At 55.6% G+C, this 25,523-nt stretch overlaps 2 protein-coding genes across 2 annotated transcripts in view; one reads left to right on the forward strand and one right to left on the reverse strand.

The window, feature by feature from the left end:
• Positions 1-15,092, forward strand: part of SFXN5 (sideroflexin 5) — an 84,575-nt gene extending 69,483 nt beyond the window's left edge. Inside the window, exon 14 of the mRNA XM_084286777.1 lies at positions 13,991-15,092. Within this exon, the coding sequence (XP_084142903.1) occupies positions 13,991-14,068 (78 nt within the window). The 3' untranslated portion in view covers positions 14,069-15,092. The remainder of the gene's footprint in view (positions 1-13,990) is intronic.
• Positions 15,093-19,720: 4,628 nt separating this feature from the next.
• LOC311209289 (homeobox protein EMX1-like) overlaps positions 19,721-25,523 on the reverse strand; it is a gene marked incomplete at both ends in the record, with an annotated part of 7,517 nt that continues 1,714 nt past the window's right edge. Inside the window, 2 exons of the mRNA XM_084286553.1 lie at positions 19,721-19,888; positions 25,169-25,353. Coding sequence (XP_084142679.1) covers positions 19,721-19,888; positions 25,169-25,353 — 353 coding nt within the window. The remainder of the gene's footprint in view (positions 19,889-25,168; positions 25,354-25,523) is intronic.

Genomic DNA, 25,523 nt, shown 5'->3' on the forward strand with positions numbered 1-25,523 from the left:
CTCTTGCCAAATACCTTCTTCTGGAACGGCAGCCCCTGTGGGTTTGCTGCCACTCGCATCTGGGGAGCAACCTCGGATCAGCATGGTCCTGTTCTGGTTACGTTGGTGACCCAGTTAAATGGCTGGTCTCAACCAGGTCAGGTTCTGCTTCCAAGTACCCCAGATGTAGCTGCTTCGCTTCGTCCTGCTTTAAAGTAGCATAAGAGGAATCAAAATTCAGCTCTGCTTGCATACAGAAACATCAGCATCAGCTAAATGAAAATTGTGGAGCTGAGCAGCCTTCACGCCCTGGGAAAAATAATGCATCCAGACTTACTTTCAGGTCTAACCAAGACCTCAAATCTTCCTTCAGTTTGTACAGATGGAATCCCCTGTGCTGCCTGCCATGGTGCTCCAGAATTAGAGCTTTTTTTTCTAGGTGTTATGGTTTTTTAAGATCACCTTATAAAAATAAAACCTGAGTGTGAACCATAAAGACAGGTCCTTGAGCTAGAGCACACTTCAGACACCGAGAACTACACTTTTCATCCCAGCACAGTGTTAACTCCAGTAGCCAAATACATCAATATGCATTAAATAATTCACTTCTGTTAAGTTTGGGAGAAACGTGTAGTTAATGCATTTAGCCCACAACCTCAAACTGCCTCCCATGCCCCCCGGGGAATCTCTTTTCTAGCCGCCTATCCTACAGCATCCCCACTGACAACTCCTACTCAGCTATGCACTGCCAATAGAAACAGCTGTGACAGTTCCAAACTGAAAATGGGACTTGTGCAAATGAAATTCAGTGTAGCAGCAAAAGAAATAACCATGGGGTTGCTCCACCGATTTTCTTCCCTTTGGGCTCTGCTCACCCGGCTCATTCCTTTCTCAGCCCCCGAGAGGATGCTCTTGAGCTTCCAGAGGGCTGCAGACCCACAGGAGCTTGCCTTAAACCATGGTCCACGTGTTGGGTCACGCTGCTAAAAGAAGGATAAAGCCAGGTGAGAAATGGAGACGAGGCAAGGGCTGAGAAACCCTTCCACTAGGAAGGGTTATCCACATTTATAATGCACGTGCCCTCACCAGAGGTTAAGTTTAAAGGGCTTTGATGGCTGGTTGGGGCTCAACAAGCCATCTTCTGGAATTAGGCTGATTGCAGCTGAAAGCCTTTTCTTCAAAATAATCTTCCTTTTGGATCTCCAGGACAAGGGGAATAAACAGCCTAAAATCCAAGGCTGAGCTATTGTTTTCCAATCTGTTTTAGCCTTCATCTTGTTGGCAGGCTGCTTTAGAAAAGCAAAAGGTTAATGAGCCAATGTGCAGTGGGATTATTGCAGTAAAGATGACAGTGAACCAGTAATTACTAATTAGATGCAGTTTAACAGGAGGAACAAGTGAAATCTCCTCTTCACCAACTGTCAATAATTAGCAGATTTGGTGAGGTTGAAATGTGTCCACAGTTAAAAGGCTGATTTTTTAATGAAATGGCACTTGACAAAAGAGCTGTATGGAGGTCACAGCCATAGCCCTCGAGACGCTTCCCTATACCATACTTAGGAGGGAAATCAGATGCAAGACAGCAGGGGGTCCCCATGAAACCATTTCTCCCTTGGGATTGCATTGCGCAGGGGGAGGGGAGCCGGAGGGATTCTCTGCAGTAATTTTGTCCAACTTGGACGAGAAGCAAAGGAAAGGATTTGCCAGCTGCCACGGGGGAAAAGAAAAAAAAAAATAAAATAAAAAAAATCTTTGAGAAGTGAGAAGTTCTGTGGGGTTTCTGTGCTTTGGGGTCTGAGGAACCGTTCCCTGAGGGTCCGGCAGGCTGGGCGTGCTGCTGGCCAAAGCCCACCACGGGTGGAGGATGCTCTTGGAAGGAAGGAGGTTGATCTTGGAGAAGAAACCATGAGGTCCTTAAGGACTGGCAGGAGGCTAGGAGCTCGGCTCTGTGTGTCTGCCAACGACTGCAGAGGATTCAAGCCGTACCCTGCGGCTTCGGTTCCATGCTGCCACGCAGATGATGCTCCATTGTCGCCTTCTGAAGCGTTCAGAAGTTCCTCGGAGGTTTCTCTCCGTGCTCTGTCCATCCCAGTGAAGGAACTAGTGACACAGGCGTGAGTAGCTTCATTTTCCCGGTGAGCTATACACGTGGAGGTGGTTGTTGGAGCCTGTTAGTGCCCGTTGCAAGTTGCTAGCTTGTCTTTGCAAAGAAATAAGAGCCTACAGGAGTCACAAAGCAGGTTTCTGCTCATAAACCCAGCAGGGTTTACAGGTATACAAGCTACACAGTGACCTGTGGTGGCCAGCCTGGGTTGTCTTGGGTCTGTTTTGGCTTCCCAGCTGATGCTGGGGGTATCATTCCTACAATCTGCTCCCGATGAGCAATAAATCCTCCCTCTTTTTTTGGGGGAAGAGGTCAGCCATACGGCTGGACGCTGGGCTCTGCCAGGGAGGCTGTGCTCTGCTCCCTGTTGTTATGTAGCCCTGCGTGTCCCGTGGTCAGAGACCATTTGCAAGCACTCAGGGAGTCGTGGTGCGTTAGTTCTAGTCTGGGAGCTCTAGTTTATTTTGATTTGTGACTCCTGGGGCTTATCTGAGCTGATTTTTGGCGTTATGAGGCCATAGCCTTAATCTTGCACTGCAGAAGAGCCGTGTCTTCCTGCAGCACGACACGGCCATGCCTCTGCTGAGCAGTGGAAAGCAAAAATCTCTCCAGAATTTGCTTTAATAGTCAGAGACTGGTGTAGATGAAGCAAGGAGAACATCTGTCCTCCTGGGGCAGCCTGCCTTTGCTGTCAGCGTGGGCATGGACCTGAAATCTGGAGGTGGAAGTGGCTGTCACCAACTCACAAATGATTCCCTGCCTCCAACCAAACCACAGCCATGGCCATGAATCTTCACCAGAGCAGCGTGAAGCACGGTGGGACCCCATACTCAGTTGTGCCTTGTCTCAGCTGGTGCAGAGCTGGGACCTTCACAGCACCACACAAGTCCTCCCCCGTGCATCCCAAGAAGGCGACGTGCCATGTCTGCAACCTGCTGAGCCCCAAAAGCAGCCACTGGCCTGAGGGTGAGCACTAAAAGTGAACTCGAGGCTAAACAGCCAGTTTTTGGGAAAGTTTCGATATCCCTTGGCTTGGAGCAGGAGCACTTTTACCATTTGCTTCTCTGATGTCTGCATCCCTTCTCTGCTCCCCCGAGCCCTCTCCTATTGAGAGCATGTATTCCCAGCTTAGCCCTCCTCGTGTAATAGCCCTCCGTGGTGTAAATTCCCAAGTCAGAGCGGCAGCAGGGCTTTTGGGGGAGCTCGGGTCACGCAGTCAAGCTGGAAGGACACAGCCTGAAACGTGTCTTAAAGCCTGTTCTCGAGCACGTCTCCCACTGAAGGTGTTCCTAAATGCTTGGAGGCTTCAAGGTTAGTTGGCCTCCCCTCCCAGCCGTGCTTTAGCCGGAGCTGCTGAGCCATCACCCGCACTTCTACAAACAAACAAACCCAGAGGAGCCCAGATTCCACGACCACAACATCCTTTTCCTGCCCCCTTGCTCCCAACTCCCAGCAAAAAGCCCCAAATTCACAGGATGGTGGCTGAGGTCGCGAGAAACCTCAGGATCCACCTGGTCCAGCACCCTCCTCAGGCAGGGACTCTGAAAAAGGGATGCTGAGGATAAATTCTCATCATTATAACTCCCCATCTCTTCTGTTTGATGCTGCTTTCTTTATTATTTTTTTTCTTTTTAGGGACTGTAGCAGGGGGAGACACGCGGTGTAGTGGTTTCCAGGTGCACACCTGCACTGCCCTTATCCCCCTTATCCCTCCCTGCACCTCGCTTTAGCAGGAGGAAGAAGATTTGATCAGAGCAGGGCTGAAGCTTTGGGATGAGCACAGGAAGAGGAAGGATCCGGTCTCCAGGCGCATCAGCTCCAGCAGCCCTTTGAACGCCCGTAGGAGACGTTTCAGTGCTGGGATTTACAACATTTACAACCCCTCGGCCTGTTTGCACCTCGTGGTGTAATTATGAGGCTCGGTGACATCCCTCACCTGGGGAAGGTCAGGAGTGAGCAGGGCTCTGATTGATCCCGAGCCGCTGTCTTTGTTCTCCCTTGTCCGAGGGGCTTTGATTTGTGACGGGGCCCGATTCCTGGAGCGGCCCTTTTGTTTCCCAGCCAAGCTTTGGAGCTAAAGGTGCTGCAAACCTGTCAGGGGCCAGCCCTAAAACCACGACCTGGACCAGCAGGGCTGGGAGCGAGCTGTTATTTGTGGTCACTGGAGGTGGGTGTGGGAGAAAGGACCCCTTTGTACTGCCCAGGGGCTTCAACGGCACCGTCGGATGGGATCTGGTTTCATGTTTATATCTCTGTCCCTGGGATACAGGTTCAAGTATGTAAACTATCTGTCCTGCAAGCACAGGCTCCTGCAGGTGTGTGGGTGCTAGTGGGCATAAAAAAACATTCCTGACACCATCTCTTTTGAGGAGTCTTCACCTCCTGATGGCTATAAGCCATTAGGAGTCAAAAGAAAGAGCTGACATCCGACAACTCCGGATAAACAGCTAAACATTAACCCTTCAAGTGGCTGGAAAAACACACTTAAAAGGCTCTTTGTGGAAAGAAGCCATTTTTTTTTTCCAGGCCTGTTAATTGCTGTCTTTCTTCGGGACACCTTTCAGCAGCACCTACTGTAAACAGAGCGGCTCCTGCGAAGCTCTTCCCTGGGATTCCTGCCCTTGGTGGCAGTCCGAGAAGCACAAGGCTGAAAATCCTATAAGATCATCCAGTCCAATCTCCCCCTGCTCTCCTCCTGCCTTGTGAAACCCTCTGAGCTCCCACAGGGCTCTGGTTTTGCTCGTTTTCTCCTGTTTTGCTCGTTTTTTCCCTTTCTTTCTGCCAGCCCACCCCAATAATTTGTTCCCTTTCTTGTTCAGCTTCTGTGTTTGGTCCGAGTGGGTTCATCCCCGGCTCTTCCCTGCCTGTTGCCTGCCTTATCCCTGTTCTCAACATTACCTAAGTGTTTCCTGCATGCCCTCAGACACTTGTTTTAGCTCCTCTAAAGCTCAGATCACTCCAAGTGAGACATCAAGGATACGAGCGAAGGAAGGCAGCCAGTTGTCCAGACTTGCCTGCTGTAAGCATGCTCGGTTACTGCAGCGAACGAGCTATTAATCACATTTCCCCCGTATATATAATTATCTCTAATTGCTTTTTAAATCATTCGGGTCCAACAGCCTGTTTCTCATTGAGGCTGTTGGTCCTTCGAGGGAAGGAAATGCGTCGGAGGCTTTGGGGTCCCGAGGAACTTGCTCAGCTTCTTTAAAGCAGCAAGGCCCTCCCAAAAATCTGCAGCACCCATCGTGGTCCTTCTTAATTCCTAGGGAATCGCAGGGCTTGATGCTCTCACCGAGCAGCAGCAAATGGTGGCAGAAATGCTTGAGGGACAGTGACGAGAAGGGACCGAATTGCTCCGTGCCATCAAAAGGAAACTCGCTGCATTTATCACTCCCAAAAGCAGGATTTTGTTTCTTCCAGAAGAGGGGAGGCAACTCAAACTCTCTTTAGAAAGACCTTCTGTTCTGGCAAGGCACCGTGACTTGAGCTAGCCCTAAACTCTGCAGTTTTGGGGTGTTCTCAGGATTATATTTCGGATGGGCTGATGGCTCTCGGGTTCATCAGTTGCCTTGAATGTTCCCCAACAAAGTCTGAGTCCTGTAAGGAGAAACTTCTTCCCTGGGGCAGGAAGAAGTTTATTTTGCTTTATTTGCGTGGACTGAATGCCCTACAGAGTCAGTCTGGGGAGGATGGCCTCTTTTTTGGGGGATTGGCCTCTCCTTACCCCACGGACAGCCGACCCGTGGGCAGAACCCGTGCTGCTGCTGTGCTACCAGCCTCCGGGACCCACCTCGGGAGCAGCTCCTGCAGAAATTCGGGTAGAGAGTTCACCTGGTGAGCATTTACCCTGCACACGAGGACACCTTCATCTCCATCAGAAAGGACAAGAGGCGTCTTAGCTCCTGCGAAGCCCTTTTGTGTGGTTCTTCACTGTAAGGAAGATGCGTCGTGCCTTTGTCTTGGCTTCTCTCTCCGGCTCAGCAAGAACATTTTTTTGGGGTCTTGCTACTTAAAACTTGATGGTTTCGAAACCTTTGCTTGTTTGTTTTAATACTTGGGGTTTCGGGTGCTGTAAGCAGCACTCTCCTTCCCCAGAAGACCAAAACCTCCAGTTTGGCAGGGACTTGGAGGTGGGGTCATTCAGGGGACTGAAATGCCCCAAAAGCCACGTTTTCCTTCCTTCCCTTCCGATTACTGTGTTGTTTTTTAATGCAGAAGCGATGCATATTAGTTTTCTTCCGAGGAGCTGTGACACACTCATTTGCAACTCCGTGCACAGGCAGCTGCGTGCTCGCAGATCCGCGGAGCTGAAGGTAAAAACTCCCCGGGATAAAGGTGCTATCCCATAACCGACTCATAAATCCTGCAAACCATCCCCTTCTGCTTCGGGGCAGGGTCAGTTCTTCCCGTTGAAGGCGAGGGCGGTGACATCCTGAGCCTTGTAGCTGTCTCAGAAGCAATTGCACGTCTCCATCCAAGCAGCTGTTGAGCACGAGGAATATTCCTGCTCGGCGCCGCGCAGAAACCTGATGGCACCCGAGGTGCCGCTGACACTTGGCGTTTCGTGCTCTGCTAAAAGCAGTGACGTGTTCAGGGGACGGTGCAGAGGTGTCGGCAGATGTGATAGAGTGTGAAGAGCTTGTGGCACCGGCACCGGCGCTGACATACTTTATACCTAACAGATGTCGTGGCAGGGGACGCGGGGGGACGCGTTGCGACCCTTTCCAGTCGGGGCTGAAAAGAGCCTCTGCAGGCAGCAGGATTTGGCTGCTGGTGGTCACAGCATCCCCGACAGAAACCAGAGAAGCTTTCTGAAATGGATAGCCCTCAAGAGCCAAGCCAGCACGGCCAAATACTCCAGTTTGCCTCCTCCTTGTTGCTTCAAGGAGGGTAAAGAAGAGAGAAAATGAATCCCAAGCGGTTGCCTTCCCCACGGACAGTCAGGAGAGCTTGTGCTAGCTTTGGAGTGGCCACGGGGCCTTTCGTTTCCACCCTGCACATCAGTCTAAGCCTGGTTTGCTGCAGAGCCATGACACAGCCCTAAAAACACGCTGTGTGCAAACAGGGCTCTGGGTGCAGCCTCTGTACCTCGCGGGGAGCTGCCGGTGCCCACCTGCCAGGCACAGCTCGAGGGGCTCCAGATTTGTATCTGAAAAAAAATAAATAAGCCTTGCAAGTTGCACGGCTTGCCTCATTGTTCCTAACTTTACATAGCTCCATGTGTGAATCCACCTACATGGCACTGACAAGGGTGGTGCAAATCGAATGCACTCCCGAGCTGCTTGTCTGCTTTGTTCAGCTTTGTCTGCTGCTGCCTTGCTTTGACAAAGCCGGCGAGCAAGAGAGGAAAACTTCGGTGGGCAGAGACCAAACCTGCTCAACCCTGAGTGCAATTGAGTTGTACTTACAGTCGTTGAGCTGTATTTACAGGCATTGAGCTGTATTTACAGTCGTTGAGCTGTATTTACAGTCGTGGAGTTGCACTTACAGTTTTTGAGTTTCATTTACAGTCCATGAGTTTTATTTACAGTCGTTGAGCTGTATTTACAGTTATTGAGTTTTATTTGCAGTTGTTGAGCTGTATTTATGGTTGTTGAGCTGTATTGACAATGGTTTAGTTGTAGCTACAGTCACTGAGCCCTATTTGCAGTCATTTACTTGTTTTTACAGCCCGAGGCTACTCCGATGCCTGGGTGGAGGCAGTGCCTGACTTCTTTAGAAGCAGCAGGCTCACACTAACACTGATGCTTACAGGAATACATCACAAACATTCACCTTTTTTCCTAAATAGACGGGTTCAGAGCACCAGAGGCTTGCTCTATTTCAGCTCCCAGCCCTTGTTGGCTTCTCCACCCAAAGCATCTTCTGGTGGGGTCTCCCCTGCTCGGTGCCTCCATGCCAGCAGCCGCGCAGCTCCCTTTGATCCCTGCATTTTTGGGGGCCCAGCCCTGCCACCCTTGGGTCAGCTTTCAGCTGGGATGGGGACGGGGATGGTGCCAAACCCACGGCCAGGCTCCTGCACCGAGGTGGGGCCAGATCCAGACACGTTTTGGCCGGGGACAGCCCCATGGGGACCCAACTGCTGACCCCAGCTGCATCCGTCCCAGCTCTGCTACAATTTCCTTGGTATCCCAGCCAGCATCAGGGGTGCAAAGGGAGCCGAATAGCTTGTTTCCGTGCTTTTGAGGAAAACATTTGGACTAGAGATGATTTTTTTTTTTCTTCCCAAAGCTGTGGATGTTTCTGTAAAAGAGGGGAGCCTAAAAGACTCGAGGGAAACAAAAAATGAATTTTCTAATCAACTCCGTTTGATTTGTGTTATTAATTTCAAGGAAAAGCTAACAAAAATGTTTGCTTCAAAATCCTTTTTCCCCTGGATTGTGAGTTAGCCAGCAAACTGAGTCTGGGTTACTGACACAGTTATTTATTGCTGTGCACATCAGTCACGAGTCAGCCAGTGTGTCCAGCTAGGAAGACTTTAAAGTGCTCAGGAAGAGCTTTAGCATCAGTCTTGCAAACAATAAATTTAAGTAAAGGTGAAGGACTTAACACAGAGGTTATTTAATAATCTTTGAAGGCTTTAATGGGGTCGAAACTTCTGGCAGGGGAGAGCTCCTTGGAGCAGCAGATCAATAAATGCCGAGGTGGAAGGGAGAGTTTGGACAAATGCAAAGCAGGTGGCTGCTGTAACAGGGTGCCGAGGCCTTGAAGCTGGCCTAGAAAACTTCTGAAAGACATCTTCCGTGTTTTTTTTGGGGTGAGATGGATCATTTCCCAAATCTCTCACCTTGGGTTGACCGTAGGTCTGTGGCATGTCCAGGTGGTGCTCCTTGGCAAACGCCGATTTCCTCAACTTTATCCTTAGAAAGGGGATCCATGTGGAGTGTTTCATTGTTTGACAGCTGGAAGAAGTTTTGGGAAGAGTTTCTTTTTAAGGAAAACCTTACGGTCTTTAACTTATTCTTTATACATTTTTTTAATTTGGGGAAGCCTTGTAAAACTGAGCACAGGTTCCAGGAGAGATTTGTGATTTTGGTCCTAGCAGCGTTCCTTCAGGTGCTGTCAATTAAAAGAAGAAAAGAAGGTCCGAAATAGCTGAAAGAAGAATATTTAGACAATTTTACTGCGGGAACAAAACCTCCAAATCCCAAGCAGGCTGTTTTTGACCCCGAGGAAGCACATTAAGGCAGCTTGATGAGGTTCTGCCTCTCGGCTAGGTGGCCGTGCGGCGGCGGTGGCTTGCCGTGAGGCGCCACGAAGGAGCTCGGTGTTTTCACACTGTGGCTGCACCGAGCCACAAGCAGAGGTGTCTGGTGGCCATGGAGCAGCTCCCCTGCCCCAGGAACCCCACAACATTTTTCCCCATGTCTTCAGACAGCTGATGCTGTGCCCCAGGCTCTCTTGGGTGGCCCAGCACCACCAAGCAGCAGCCACTCAGTGCCTTCATTTACAACATCCTTTGCTTGGCATCACCTTGGCCACTGCCCTGCTGCTTGGTGGAGGACAGAGGGTGGCTGGTAGGGTCTGCAGAGCCCCCCCGGCCCCCAACCCACCTCCAGGGCTCCCCAGCAGCCCCACAGAGGCAGCAGGAGACGCGGTGACCAGGCTGCTCATCCCTTCCCCCTCCTCGCGGTGCAGCATCCGTCGGGCCGCATGACCCTCCCCCTACCCAAATTGGCTGCTTTCTTCCTTCTTCTCTCCCCCCTCCCCTCCTCTTTTTGGCTGAGTGATGAGCTGTATGCCAAATCCATCTGCTCCTGTCTCCCCTAGCTGCCTTCCATATCGTCGCAGGATCCCTGGCAGAGCGCCTAGACCTATCTCTCTCCCTGCGCTCGTCGGAGCACATTCCTTTCTACACCTTTTCCCGAGCTGGGATAGAAATGAGTATCAACCCCAAACAAAAAGCATCTGCTTTCTGCCTGCTTCTGCCTCACCGGCCGCGCATGTACGTTACACCCGTGTCAGCAGCGAATGCAAAACACACACAGCCCCCCACCTCGCAGCCCCGCATCCTGCATGGGCTTGAGGGAACTTCGGGCGCCGGGAGCCTGCCTCGCGCTCGCTCCCTCGCCGTCTCCGCAGCACCAGCTGTGACCACCGCACCATTTGTTCCTCCAGCCCACGCCAGCACTCGGAGCCAGTTCTTTATCACCCCAATTAGCCTTGTCTGTGCTGATGAGAGGAGAGAGGCTCCCACTGCAAGGCAGAGACGGGGAGGAAGGCGGGGGGAAGAGGAATCACGCGCGGCGGGCGCCGCGAGAGGCGATTCCCTTCCCGGCGGCTTTGTTCCCCCGGTGGGGATGGGTTGCACCAGGTCAGGGGTGCCACCAAAACACCGTTGCAGCACCTGGGTGATGCTGGTTTAGAAACAGTCTTTTGGAGGGTCCTGGAGGTCAGGGGACATCGTTTTTGTTCTTGGTTATCTGCTAGAGGAGCTCCCGGGCGCTGCGATGCTCCACGGCTGGCAGCAGCCCCTTCCTGTGCCACTCTTCTGGTTGCACCTTGGCCATGTCCCCAGCGAGGAGCTCCTTGCTCCTATACAAAGCTTTCAGGAGCCCCCGGGGGATGCAGCAATTCCCCTTCTCCTGCTTTCTCATCACAGCATCTCCCACGCTGGTATCTCAGGATAGTAGCGGTCAACACTGGTGTTCATGCAGCCGTCAGCCTGAAAGCCCGTTTTTTCCCCCAAACCAGCCCCTTCTCAGCACCCTCCAGCAGTGGTGTTTATACACCAGGGTTCCCTGCATGCTGTTGGTGAACCCGTGTCCCTCTTGGACTTGTCTTCTCCTGGTGTCATTGCTGAAGACCCATTTCTCTTGGGGACCTCGGTGCTGTCCTGCCACAGCCAGGAAGGGGATCCATCCCTGGACCCAGCACAAGAAGATCTTCCTCATTAGGAGGAAGAGGAAGGGCACAACTCAAACCCAATCCCATGGTGGGTGCTCGGTTTGGAAGGACGTAGTTCCCCCTATGGGGTGGGACGGGTCCCATCACGTAATATGGACCTGTTCCTCAGAGCACCCTCTGTGACAGCCCTGCCCTGTTCGAGGGGTTCCCGGCACGGCCACGACCAAGAAGGACCCTGCCAGGGGTCATCTTTGAAGCACAGAAACAAGAAACTGGGGTCTCCAGATCCGTTGCACGATGCCATGTCCAGGTCTAGGATGCTGGGCAGCTGGACCAGCAGTCTGCACCAGAACAGGTGAATTTACAGTTTCTATACAAAAATCCTGATGGATCTAAAGGATTTATCGGGACATGCAAGGTCAACCTCAATATCTGTCACCCACCACCTGAACACATCTCCTCATTCTTCTGTGTTCGATTCCACAGGGTCCGTCCCTCCTGTGCTCGCCTCCTTGGTGGGGATGCTCCAGGGTTTTCATATCTTTGCATCTGCCTTAATAAAGTCAACCAAAAATGCTCTGGTCCAACCAGTCACCCTCCCGTGAATTTATTTCTCATCTTCCCAGGCTTTAGCAAGAGGCTTGGTGCACCCCATAACACTCACCCCAAAGCCTACGACCGGTTTTATCTCCTTTGGACATCTTTAAAAGGGTCCCCGACCGCGTGGACTTCTCCCACCAGGCATCCATTCCCTTGTCGCTCTGCCCTGACCCCACAACCTGTCCCTGAGCTCCCACCTCGATCCTGCCCTCCTAGGGCCATCCCATCCAGCCCTCAGCGCAGAGCCTGGCCGTGACGGAGGGGCTCTAGAAGGAGGCTGTTCCCCTCCTAGACCCCCAGGAAAAAAAGTCGAGAAGCCCTACGAGCATTTCTCTCATCTCTCTCCTTCCACCGAGACAGGAAGGAGACTCCTGGCTCCTTCTTAAAAAACCCTTGATGGGTTTTGCCTGAGTTGTGCTCGAAGCTTCCCACCGTGCCTTCCCCAAACATTTGGTACTTTGCTCCCTCCCTCTCGGATGCTCTTCCTGCTGTTCAGCTGGAGTCGCGCTCGCCGCTTTTTTGAGTTGTGTCCCAAGAGAGCAGGAACGCAACATCCCTCCTCCTCTCCTCGCCGCAGCCTCTTGCAAGCACGGAGGTGCCTCTCCTGAACTCCTCTCTCCTCCCCTCGACATCCCCAACTCTCTCTACGAGCTGCACCACGTCCCCAATCCCCGCCGACGCCGGCATCCAGCCCCTTGGGTTGGGTCAACCCAACCCAAGCGCGTTGACCGGCGCCGGGTCGTTTCTCCAGCTCCTCTCCACGCCTCCACGTCTAGAAGCTTTTCTCTCCCTATCTGGAGGAAGAAAAGGAAAAACAACGGGCAGAAAAGCTGCGTCAGAGCCGGGCAGACCGGAGTTAATCCTCCCTCAAAATGGATCCCCGGGTGCCGGTGCGCGCGCGAGTCGCCTCCCCTCTACCTTTGCCGGGTGCTCTCCCAGCACAATGCTTCACTTTGTGGTGCAGCACAGAAAGAAATGGTGAAGTTGCTAATAATGGCACTAAAAGAAAATATGCTACATCTGTTATGGATAGCAGTACAAAATTAGCTGATCACACCTCTGACACCCAAGATGTCTTCACTTAAAATACTCGTTGGCTTACTTTACATAATTTGCTGATTATATTTAAAAGAAATACAATTTTGCAATTACTGTTCTTTCTGGTGTGCTATCTATGCATCATTTTCTTTTTATGTTTATATATTTCTCCTTCATTAGTGCAGTCTGAAGGGTGATTAGATCCCTTCAAACATTTTACAGAGGTTAAACGTTGATTAAGATTTAATTATTACTGTAAATAGCTTGGAATGACATATGGTGCAAAAACCTGACATATGTGCATTTGAATAAATGAAGTGCTATTTCCCATGATGCTCCAGTAGCTGTTTAACAGCTTTGCTGAAGGGTTATGTTGCACCTCATGTTAAGATTGCTTTGATGTTATATTTTGTTGGGTTTTTGCAGCTGAAAGCTAAGAACAGTTTTTCCAGTTTTTAAAAACATTGAATATTTTAAATACCTAAATTGTTTTGCACAAATTTTTGCTAATTTGTCTAACTAGGTTAAACATTTTCAAAAGCATCTCGATTTTAACGTGGGCTCCTCAGCATTGTGTCAGCGGCGGCACCCAGGCGACGGCGAGGATTTCCAAAAGTCTGGTCCCGCGCCCGGCCCCGGCCCGCTCGGGCACAGGGAGCACCCGAATCCCCGGCGGGGACGCGGTGGCTGGGCGAGAGCTCAGCACTGGAAGCTGGAAAGCTTCGTGCAGATCTGGCTGGAGGAAAAAAATAAATTAAAAAAAACATTAAAAAAAAAAATAGGCGAGGGCTGGTGCTTTCGTGGAGACAGAAAAAGGAGCAGGGACAAAACAGTTTCTAAATTGTCGGAGCGCTTCCCGGAGACGCCGAGCGTGGTGTCTCGGATGCTCGAGGCGAGTGGCTGCTGGGGGAGCAACGGTGGTGGGTGTCAGGAGGAAGGGTGCAGGGGCACCACGCCGGGGTTTAGGTGCTGTGTCCCCCTCTGAGACAGAGCTGGCTGGGATCTGCTGTCCCCTGTCCCCTCCGGGCCACCGGGTGCCGGCTGCAGCGCCGCGGCTGGATCCGCTCCTGCATGGCGCAAGGGATCCGCCTGGGAGAAGGGGAATGGTGCAAGGGGATCCCCTGAGGAGCTCTGTAATTATCTGGGGACTGAGGCAGAGAGTGGGCATCGCTTCTTGTGATTCATCTCCATCAACCCAGGGGTGTTTGGAGGCTCAAAGTACGGGACTTCGTGTCCTGAAGGGCGCGGAAAGGCAGAAATGACGCACCAAGTAGTGGCACGCTCTCTCTTTCTCCATCCTTCACCCACATTTACAACTCGGAGTGACTCCAGAAGGCCGGACTGCGGCCACAAACCCCCTCATATTTGGGACACGGCCCTGCTGAGCACAGCAGCTCTGACCTCTCCTCTTTGTTTCCGCAGATCGAGACGGCCCGGCTGGAGCCGGAGATCGCGATGGCCACCGCCAGCAAGACCGTGGTCTACAACAAGGGGCTGTAAGTGGGAGCTGCTCGGCCTCCCGGCCCAGGAGAGCTGGGGAGGGCCGGGGGAAGCTCGAGATCACGCCTGGGATAAAAACACAGCAAGGAGACAAGACGAGCCTAGAGCTCAGCGCTAGGAAGGCGCTGCCCCTCCCGGAGACCGGGGAGCGAACTAACACCTGGGGAGAACTGACACCTCACACCACTCGGGAAGATTAACACTGAAATCGTTTTAACCTAGCCACAGGAGCAGCAGCGAGCGATCGCATTCAAACACTTTTAGAGAACTAGCTAAGGAATAATCCCTGACCTTTTAGCACTGCATGGAGGGAAGTTTCCGGGACGTTTACCTGGCTGTACCTAACCACACGAGAGTAGGCTTCACCGAGCAAATCCTGTTCCCAATGCGAATTAAACCCCGGCACTGATGCTGCACAGAAGTAACTCCGCAGAGCCCAGAGGGTGCATGAATTTCGAGTGCTTGATAGGGTGTTTGATCAGTGTCCTGTACCGATTTTGTGGCTGTCCTGCCCCGGTGATCGTGCACAAAAGCAGCGCCGGTGCTGAGCCCTGGGGAGCTTGGTGAGCGCCGGCACCTGCTGCACCTGCAGGATTTGGTGTGCCGTGAGGGGTCGAGGGGCTGGAAAGCCAACGTGCCCTGCGTGGGAAGGGATTTCCCAGCGAAAATGTGCTTAATTCCTGCTTTTCTTGGCACAGAGGTAACGGATGGGGTTTGTCCCACCTAGTGCAGGCGCTCTGCAGGTAAGGCAGTCGATCCAAGCCACCTGGGTGCAGCTCTGTGAGGGGTTCCTGATGCCACAGCCCCGGGCAGAGGGGCTAACTGCACCCTGCAGGTGTCCGTCCGTCTGTCCATCTTGCTCTTTGGCTGCTCCACGTTGAGCTGCTTCAAGTCAGGTGGGACAAACCCCCAGCAGGGCATCAAATCCCTCTCCCCTGCGCATGGACGTGGCTTCGGGGCTCTTCCTGGGTACGGGAGCCACGTCCCACATGGGTGCCTGGCCCCACAGCCCTGCAAAACTCCCCTGGCCACTCTTGGTTGGGTTTGGGGCCGTAATTTGGCTTTCCAGTTTCTTTTGCCCGAGGGCAAACCCCAAAGCAACTCCCTGAGGGTCAGAGGGGTGGATTTGGGTGGATTTTTGGTCTCCTGGCCCGTTGCAGGGACGGAGGCGTGTTGGTGATGGGGGGACCTGGGGAGGGTGGGGAGGGTGGGGGGGAAAACCAAATTGCCACTGACACAGAATGTACGCACAAGGATGTGGTGCAATGTCTGGGGCTGGGAGGGCTCAGCCCCCGTTTGCTGCTCTTGCTGGAGCTGCACCAGGCTGAGCCGGAGCCCGGCTGCCAGCCCGGCTCCCGTTTTGTCCCTGGCACTGGTGGGGACGCAGAGCTCGTGGAGCTCTCTGCATTTCCACCAGGGTAAAGGACAGCTGGAGCTGACCCAGCAGAGTTCTTCCAGTGCACTAGATGAGATGAATGTATGCTCAGCACCAAGCGAGGCCACCCCTGGGGTCCCTACAGGGTTTTTGGCGGGGCTGGAGCGATGGCACAGCTGCTGATCCCCATGCAAAATCAGCTGCTGAGCAGCACCCTGGGGAGCACTTTCCCCAAACCAAATATTTGGGGAAGCGTCTCCTGCCCTCCCGCATCACCCTGCGATCCCGCTGCGGAGGGGTCACCCCAAAAACGGGGCCGTGCTGGGTGCGGGGAGGCGCAGAGCGCCCTGGAGTGCTGCGGGATGTGCCCGAAGCGGGGATGGAGCTGGTCTTAAACACACACCAGGGGCTGGCGGCGTAGCTGAGCCCGGAGCTGAGCTCCCCACAAGCCCCCAGGGTGGGTTTTGTGCCCGAGCCATTCCGCTGAGATGCTGCGAAGCTTTTTTATCTGGGGCTTTGGGTTGTTTGTTTGTTTGTTTTTTGAGCGGGGGGGGGGGTGCGACGGAGCCTTCACTTTGTAGTGGGGTGGTTTCTGAGGGGTGGAGCGAGGAGGGAGCCGCTGATTTGCTTTTTGCACCGTAATTACTGATCAAAGATTTGGTGGCTGTGAACTCCGCTACCTGCCGGGCCTGCAGATGGAGAGAGTAATTTGCAGCGCGCACGGCTAATTACGGAGCCGCGCGGGGAAATAGCCGCGGCCCCACTCGCTGCACTCCTTTCGGAGAGACACCAGGGGAAAAAAAAAGCACGAACCGAGCAGGTTTTGCTTAGGAAAGGAGCCGGTTCCTGGTTTGTGAGAGGGGAAGGGGCGCACGGAGGGTCTTTCCCTGGGCACATTTCACCTGCGGGGTGTTTCGGCTCGCCGCGGAGCTCATTAGCTGAGGGCTGATCCCGCGGCGCACAAGGAGGGCTGCGCTGCTTTGGGTTTCCTGCTCCCCCCTGCTCTGCGAGTCAGGAGGGCCGGGTTCTGTGCCAGAGGTGTTTGTGGGGTGAGGGCCGTGCTGGGGGGGCTGCAGGCCCCCAAAATGATGTGGGATTTGAGGGCGCCGTGCGTCCGGCTGTGTGCGCACCCGGGAGAGCAGTGGAACTGGAACCCAACGCGGGGCTCGGGTCTCCCCTCTGCTGCCCTTCCCCGAGTGTCCCCCCCGGGGTTTTCCCCTCACCTGGGGAGCAGGACAAGGTGTGTGGATGAGGAGCACGTTTGGGGAGCAGCAGAGAGGCAGCGTCCCCCCAGCACAAGGGCACCAGGACATGAAAACAGCGGGGCCGTTCGGCACTGCCCGGCCCCTGGCCACGCACCAGACCCCAAATCCCCAAATCCCCAAATCCAGGGCTGGGATGCTCCGCAGCAGGACCCTGTAGGGCTACACAGGGTGCCCGGTGTCACTTTTGGGAACTGCTGTGCTCGTCCGTGGGGCACCCCACACGGCTGCTGGCAGGGTTGGTGCTTGGGGCTGTGTTTGGGAGGTGGGCTCGGCGTCGTGCTCAGCTCCCGGTGCCGTCTGAGGAGGGGAAAAGCACGGCACTGGGGAAGTGGCAGCACATTAGGACTGTTTATTAGGACAGCAGATCGTGCCAAAAAGGAATACACACAACAGCTAATGATAACATTATGCACACTCACTTAATAGCTAATTAATCTCTCCGACTTTCCTAATGTACAAAAGGAGCCTTCGGTTTGTGAGAACAACCCAACCATTTGCATTTATTATTTCCTATAATTGGGGAAGTGGAAGAAATGGGAAGGAAAAAAAAAAAAACACAACACCCCCCACACACATCAAGTTGTTCACCTCAGCAGATAATAATAATGAGATGATCATCTCCTGTAGTATTTAATTAGAAATGTCGCAGTTAATTGATTTCTTGGATATGTTAATTAAGAAATAATGAGGACCAGGTTGCAGCAAAAGGTGCCAGCGAGGAGTTAAGGTTCCCTCCTGGAAGGGGTGACTGGGGGCTGCTCCCCGAGCCGGATGGGGACAGCCAGGGGACGGCCACGGGGCTCTGGTGCTGGTGCCCTGGAGCCTGCAGTGGGAAATGGAAAATGGGAAATGGGAAATGGGAAATGGCTCGGCCCTGCTCTCCTCCTAGAGCTGTGGTCATCAAACACCAGCTCTGAGCTCTGCCAGCCTCATCGCTTGGGATTTCCCTACCTGGGGACGTTGGGGAAGAGCGGCAGCACCCGGCACCGCAGCCACCCCACTAATTGCCCGCCTCCCATGCACGCCCGCTGCCCAAACCTATTTTATTTTTTGGTGCTCCTGGCTGCTTCTCCCCTTTTTTCAGTTTCTCTGCTTCCCCTCACTCGCAGCTCCTTTGCTTTTTGATGCCTTGCTGGTTCTTTTCGGCTCTCCATCCCCACGTGCGGCGAGGCAAGGGCAGGTGGCCGCGGTGCCGGGGCAGGGGGCCACGCAGCGCCCGCAGCCCTCGGGTGGCACCAGCACCTCGTGCCAGAGCCTCGAAATCAGCTCCTGGCACCGTCGGGTACCCGCAGCCTGGCACCTCCCCGCGTTTTGGGAGCCGTCCCCTTTGCCCATGGTTTTTTTTTTTGTCGGTGGGGCTGCCTCGTGTCGGCTCCTCCACCCCGCAGCCCGCGGGCATCGCCGCCCGGCCACGTCTTCCAGCCGCTGCCGCGCGCACCCGGCCCCCGGGGGGGGGCCTCTTTTTAACCTTCTCGATGGATTTCTCGAGCGCCACACTTTATGTTAACACTTCTCCGTGTCTGGAATTAAAAATCTTTAAAGACCTCGCCGCCTCTCGCCGGCGTCCTTGCTGCGTGGGGGCCAGGCGGGGAGGAACGGAGGGGGCTGCGGGACCCGTGGGGCTGTGCCACCGGGTGCAGGCCTTCAAATTCCTTGAAAACACGAGAAACACCCCAAATTCTCATCATTTTGCTTGGCTGGGGGGGCTGCTCCAGGGACAGGGTGTTTTCCTGCAGGTGGGGAGAGGGCTGCCCCTTCCCGAAGAGCAGCAATTTTTATCCTATATATATCTGTGTGTGTATATATGATATTTGTATATAGCAAATAATATTTATATGGACTTGTATATATCATATATACACAGATTTGTATATATATAATATATAATGCTTATATTTGCCTATTATATCTAGAAAATTATTATAAACATCCATCCCCCAGACCCTGGTGGGATGCAGGAGGGTGCCCAACCCTTATCCCTCACCCCAAATCCTTCTGTGCTGGGGGTCCACGAGTGCCCAGAGCTGGGGGGGGGTCCCCGGGTAACCCCCAGCACCCCGTTTCCCATCGGACCGGGGCATTCCTGCTCGCTCTGGGGCTGCCTCTCCCTCGACATTCAATCCCCGGCGCAGGTGTGAGGGGGCTGCCAGCCCCGAAGCCGCCGCATACCTGGCATACCTGCGGCCCCCCCGGCGACGGCGCGGCCCCCACCGGGAGCTGCCCCCTTCTCCTGCTGCTTTCCCACCACCGTCCTCACCCCACGGCGATGCCACCGCCGTGGGGATGCCACCCGTGGCCGGTGACGCCGGCGTCCCGGTGGCCACGTCCTCGTGGGATGCCCCTGGGGTGGGCGAGGGGGGCGGCGGAGGCAAGGAGCCGCTGTTGGAGCGCATTTTGGCTTTTTTATTTCCACGCAGTTAACACACACGCTACAGCTGCTGACTACCTACGACGGGTGAACGCACGCACACGGGCACAAAAAAAAAAAAATAAAAGAGAATAAATTAAAACGAAACGGTGTAAAAACGGAACAGAACGAGAAAAAAAAAAAAAAAAAAAAAACACACAACAAAACGACGACAGAGGAAGGAGGAGGGGGGAGAGGGAGGCCAAAAAAAAAAAAAAAAAAGAACAAACGAACAAAAAAAAACAGGGCTGGGCACATTGAGCTTCTAGGTAGGACGTTTTGAGTCGAGCTCACGGCTGACGGGCGGCTTCCAGCGCGGAGGAGGATGCGCGGTCGCGTCCCGGGGCGCGGGGCCCTGGCAGCCTCCTCTTCCTCCTCCTCGGCTCGGGCGGGGGCTTCCCAAAAAGCGCCCCCGAGGGATGCCCCGGGCACCGCGGGCGGCGGGGGGGAACGGGGTGCGGGGCCCCCGGAGGACCGGCGGCGGCGGCGGCGGTGGCTTGGGCGCTGGCGTCCCTAGAGTTCGCGTGGCGGTGCCGCCGCGCGTGTCCCCCCTTCGTCCCCCGGGTTCCTCTCCATGGTGGCTGCACCAGGAGCCTGTCCCTGCCTTAGTCGTTGGAGGTGACGTCGATGTCTTCTCCGCTCGACTGCTTGGTGGCGAGGCGCCATCGGTTGATGTGGTGGGAGCCTTTCTTCTTCTGGTCCGAGTCCGGCCCTTCCTCCTCCAGCTTCTGCCGTTTGTATTTCGTCCGCCGGTTCTGGAACCACACTTTCACCTGGGGGAGAGCGAGGAGAGGACAGGCAATCTCCTGTGAGCTCCCAGTGAGTTCCCACTCACCCCAGCGGTTCCCATTTCTCCATTTTTCCCCCTGAGAGTGGCCACAAAGAGGTCCCAGCCCTGCCTCAGTTTCCCTTCCCCTGCTGCGCTTCGCAGGATGGGAGAGGGTGCCCAGCACCCTGCTGCCGTGGGTGTCCCCGATGGCCACCTGGAGGTCACAAAGAGCTGTCCCCACACATCATGCCCTGGGGTTGGGGTGGCACCACCAGCTCCTGGCCCTGCTTCATCTCCAGGCACAGCCTGACCAAGCCCCTCACCTCTCCAGGCCAATAAAATGGGGCAATAACGGGCATTTTGGGGCCGAGTCCATCGCGCGGCTCCATCGCTTTGCGCCCCTCGTGCGCAAAAGCCCGAGGGCAGGCTCTGAGGCTCTCAAAGACTGCAAACAACCAGGGGGTAACCTAGAGGATAAATTCGCAGCATTTAGGTGCGAGGAAAGGTTTTCCACCACCAGGCTGCCCCAGCAGCCCGCAGAGGCTGCGGCGTCTCCACGCTCGGGGGCAGCTCCTGCGACGGACGCGGCACCACGGGCACGGCGCCCGACTCGGGGCGCTGAGAGCAGCCGGGAATTCGGCGGTGCAGGGAGCTGCTGGCGGTGCTGTGGGGTGCTGTGGGGTGTTGTAGGATGCTGAGCAGTGCTGTAGGATGCTGAGCAGTGCCGCGGGATGCTGCCCAGCCTCGCGGGCCCTGGCAGGACACTAGGTGCCGCTGCTCGGCCGCCGATGCCAGCCCCGCGACGCAGCGGGTGGGAGCCATCACCTGCAGCGGCCACGTCCCGGATCGTGTCCCCCTTCAGCCCCATTCCTCGGGCTCTGCTCCCAGCCCGTGCTCGCCTCCTGCTCCGGGGGGTTTCTCAGCAGGCCAAGGTCGTCCCTCAGCCCCTGATTCCCAGGGGAGCGAAGCCCTCCCGGTGTGCAGGGGGCCGCTCGGTGGCTCCGAGGCGCGCTCGTTGCACCGAACCAGCTGCTTTATGGCACCGCCGCCTGTTGTAACCCCGGCCGGGACTCAAACCATTTGCTTTCCTCGCTTTGGGGCATTTCTCAAACAATACCGAGCTGGCGCCTTTCATTCACCAACCGCGGAGCACTTTGCAAACTTTAATTAAAGCTCCTGGCCCTCTGGGAACGGGGAAGTTGCCTTATCCCTGGGGTAGAGCGGGGGGAAACCGAGGTATAAAGCGATCAAGCTGCTTGGCTGCGGCTCTGTGGCAATCAGAGCTGGGGGCGAGGCATCTCCCACATCCTCCCGAGCACTGTTCAGCTCAAAGGACCCCGTCCTGATGCTGTCTCACCCGAAGTGGCTGCAGGATTGGGGGAGTTTCCTGGCTGCATGGAGCCACAGCACCTTGGTTTTGGGGTCCTTGGCCCCAAAAGCTGTAACAGGAGCAGTATGAGACCCCCACAGCGTGACACCCCCCGCAATGTGAGGGGGTCCCAGACGTTACCACCACCGGGTGATGACATCCACCCAAAAATCCCGCTCTCCCTTGGGGTTTTCTCCCAGCCCTGCTTGCACGAGGCCGACAGCACCCACAGAGGCAGCTCTGTGCCAAGGTGAGGCTGTCCCCAACCCTTCGGGCCGGCCGCGTGTCCCCATCAGCTCCAGGACGGGAGCGATGCTGTGGGTGTAAGCACGAGGCTCCAGCAGCAGCCTTTCAGCTGGAGGAGCTCTGCAGCAGCCGTGACCCAGGGACCAGCCCTGCTGCCAGCCCCTCGTGCCGTGCTGTCACCTGCAGGGTCCCCAGCTGGGACCCCGATGGCGCAGGCAGTGCTGCTCCCACCGGGGCGCAGCGCACGAAGCCCCCGGCGCGATGCCACAAAGCCCCAACCAGGCTACGCTGCCTTTTCTTTTAAAAAACACCCCAAAACTCAGGAGTTTGCTTTAGTGAGACACAAAGGTTGGGAAGGGAGCACCCCAAAAGCAATTGCCATTTCTTGGCACCTTGCTGCTCCTGGCTCATGTCCCAGACAGGACAGGGGAGCTGCGCTGTGCACCCCTACAAGGCAGGAGCCATCTGATGGGGACGGTCCCCAGCTGCCACCTTGTCCCATTTGGAGGCCCCCAGGCTCCCACTGTCTCCCCTACCCCATTTTTCCAGCCTCCAGGTGTCCTGCCGTGGGGACATCACTCTGCTGCGGTGTGAATCTGAGCCGCGGAGAGCGGACGGCCCACGGTATGGAGCTGTCGGGGGGCTCCAAATTTCCCCCAGGAGCTGCAGCCCCAGCTGGGCGCACAGAACCCAGCCCACCCACCCGCCCTGCACCGCAGCCCGGCTGCTCTCCGGGTTTATCAGCGTCCCATCTTTCTCCTCCCGTAACTTCCAGGCATCCGCTGGCACCGCACGGTCACGGGGCCGCTCTGTCAATGATTACTGGCACCGCCGCGGCCCACGGGGGCTGGGGGCAGCCAGCCCTGCAAGCAGGACACCAGAAGGGCTTGTGGGGTCACACACGGCATGGCCACAACCACCCCACACCTCACAACTGGGCAGGACCCCGGCGCTTTGGGCAGGGGACCCCGCGGGGGGTGTCCCCCGGCGCTCTCTCCACGTGCTGCCGGGGATGGAGCGGCTCAGCCTGCGGCGTGCAGAATTTTGCACGAGGCCTCGCTGCGCAAAATCCACTCTGCAAAGCCATTTCCCAACCCGTGGGCCAGCGAAACCGGGTAACCGGGGCGGCCTGGTGCCACCAACGATGGGCACGGCGCCGTCACCGCCTGCGCCGCCCCGCCTGGCACGCCCCAGTCCCCGTGTCCCGTCCTGTCCCACGCCGCCCGGCACACGCAAACGCCGTCTCCCCGTGTCGCACCAGCCCCACACACGCACGTCCCACGCGTCCCATGGGCCCGGGTACGTGGCACATGCTGTCCCCACGCCTCTGCGTCATCCCGGCACGCGGCCGGCTCCTCTTGCGCCGTGCCCCCCCGGCGTCATCCCACTACACCCCTATATTTGCCGCTGACGCTTCCTTTTCTCCAAAACCCCCTTTTTTTCATGTTTTTTTTTTTTTTTTTTTTTTTTTTTTCCTCTTCCTGTCATCCCAGGCCGAGGCAGCACCTTGGTGGGAGGAGGGCTGGGAAGGGGTTAATCACCTGTCCCCACCGCTCCCCCCATGGCCCAAGGCGGTTCCTGCTTTGGGGAGGACGCTGGTACCCTTTTCACCTCCCCCTGGGGCTGCTCCAGGTGTTGCTCCCTGGCTGGACCCGGCTCAGCACCACCGAGCTGCCCTTTGCAGGGGAAAAGAGGCTGAAAAAGAGGAGTCCAGGCCCAGCAGCCCCCCAGCCCCTGTGCACTGCTCCAAAATAAAAAAAAAAAAACTCATCCACTCACCCACACACCGCTTGGGACACGGGACGGGGCACCGGCCACGGGTGGAGGCACGCCTGGGGCGATGCCACCATATGGCACGGAGCACGGCGGGGGATTTTAGAGGGGTTTGTGGGGCTCAGCATCCCCTGCACGTGCCCTGAAGCAAGGAGGTGACAGCAGCAGGGTCACAGGACATAAAATATGTTGGGTAACCACCAGCAGCCCCTGGCTGCCTCTCCCCACCTCCAGCCCTGCTCAGTCAGTGCCCGGTCCCACACCACACGGCTGGGTTATTTCCCTCTGGGTAATTAATAGAATATTTAAATATTTAAATATTTAAAACGCCTCTATATAACGTATATTTATCCACATAAATATATCTAAACAATATCTAATATGGGGATATATTTTAAGGCACAAAGCTGGTGGGGAGGAGGTTCCCCTGCAGCACCCTGGTCCCGGGGCCGAGGCTCCCCCCGTGCACAAGGACCCGGCGGTGCCGCAGCTTCCCCGGAGCGAGGAGATACAGAACTACAAAGCAGGCTGCACTGTGTAAAAATTACATATAGATATTGCCTCTCGCTGCGATTCTGTTTCTGCAGGCGGATTTAGAGACAGATACCTCTGCTTTCTCCCAAGAAATTGCCTTTCGGCTCGGGGCAATGGTGCAAAATGCGAGGGGCTCTGAGCGCCCCCGGGCACCCCGCAGCTGCCCTTCCCGCCCAGGCAAGCTGCTGGTTGTTCTTTGACCTTTCAGCTTTTTTTTTTTTCTTTTCTTTTCTTTTTCTTAGCACCGTTTTCAGCCCCGAGAAGTGGCCGAAGCAGCAAAGAAAGGCGAGAGGGGATGGAGCCGGGGTGCCAGCTCCTGCCATGCCCTGCTCTGTGGCTGCATCCCCCAAACACGGTGCCCTTACGGGGCTCAGTCCGTCCTCCCGGCTGCCTGCTTTTGGTTAAATCTCCTTGCTCTGTGGCCGCCTGCTGTCCCCTTTAAAGGGAATTTTCCCTGCTAACTTCCCTCTCACGGGGCTGCATTTGCAGGTTTTGCTCGCGCCGAAGCCGGCGGAGCCTGGGTGAGGACAAGGCAGCGCCTGTGAGGAACTCCCACGGCTCTGCCTTTAGTTTGCAATGGAATGGATAGATTTTATTTTCCATTAAATTGAATACGGAAAACAAGCCAAATTAACAGCCAGAATTTGGCAGACACTCTCCTCGTTGACTCCATCGCTGGATATTAGGAGAGGCAGCGTGCCTTCGCCCGGGGTTTTGGGACCAGCGTACCCAGCGTGCGGGGCTGCTCGGCCCCAATCCCCCTCTTTTCCCCTGGCACCATACACTTTTCCTTTCACCTTCACCCCCCTTCCTCATCTCCTACACTGAGGGCCAAATTCCTGTGCGATGTCTTTCCTAAAATCCGAAAGCTGCAGCTGAAAGAAGCCCTGGGAGCGAGCACCCTTCGCGGGCACGTTTCTTTGCACCATCCTGAGTCTGCCCAAAGACCCCAAAACTGGGCCAGGTTAAGACAGATTTTTGCAGCTCTGAGCCAGAGGGGTGACACCGCTTCTGCTTTGGTCACCAGATTTTTAAAAACATATTTTGCACGCAGCAAAACACCCGAGCAAACAAGGAACAACACTGGAAAACGACTCCGACTCGAGAGCGCGGGGGGGAACCTGCGTCCCTACCCGAGCCCCAGCCCCAGCTGCAGGGGATCTTGATCCGAAACACTGCTCAGCCAACAGCAGCAGCTCCCCACCACCAAAAAAAAGCCCGACCTGACCCCAAAAAAACCTGCGCAGCTCCAGCACAATTTCCGTGCACGATTCCTGGAGACAGGAGCCGGGATTTCGCCCGGCCCCGTGCGGTTTCGGCGCGGAGCTGCTGCCGGCCGTGCCGTGCCGTGCCGTGCCGTACCTGGGTCTCGGAGAGGCTGAGGCTGCTGGCCAGCTGCTTGCGCTCGGCGCCCACCACGTAGTGGTTCTTCTCGAAGGCCCTCTCCAACCGCAGGAGCTGGGACGGCGAGAAGGCGGTGCGGATGCGCTTGGGTTTGCGGGCGAAGGGCCCGTGCAGGAGCAGGCTCTCCTGGGACACCTCGCTCCCTGCAGGCAGAGCGGAAGAGTCAGACCCCGTGGAGGCACCCCCGGCACCGTGTGGGATGGGGTCTTGGGGGATCTGGGGTCTGGGGGAAGGTAGGGAAGGGTGGGAGCCCCCCCGGCACCGCGGTGATCCCACCCGGCTTGTTGTCTCCTTCCCGGCTGGGCACGGGGCA

This window comes from Netta rufina, assembly GCF_964035555.1.
Source record: "Netta rufina genome assembly, chromosome: 4".
Classification (NCBI taxonomy): Eukaryota; Metazoa; Chordata; class Aves; order Anseriformes; family Anatidae; genus Netta; species Netta rufina.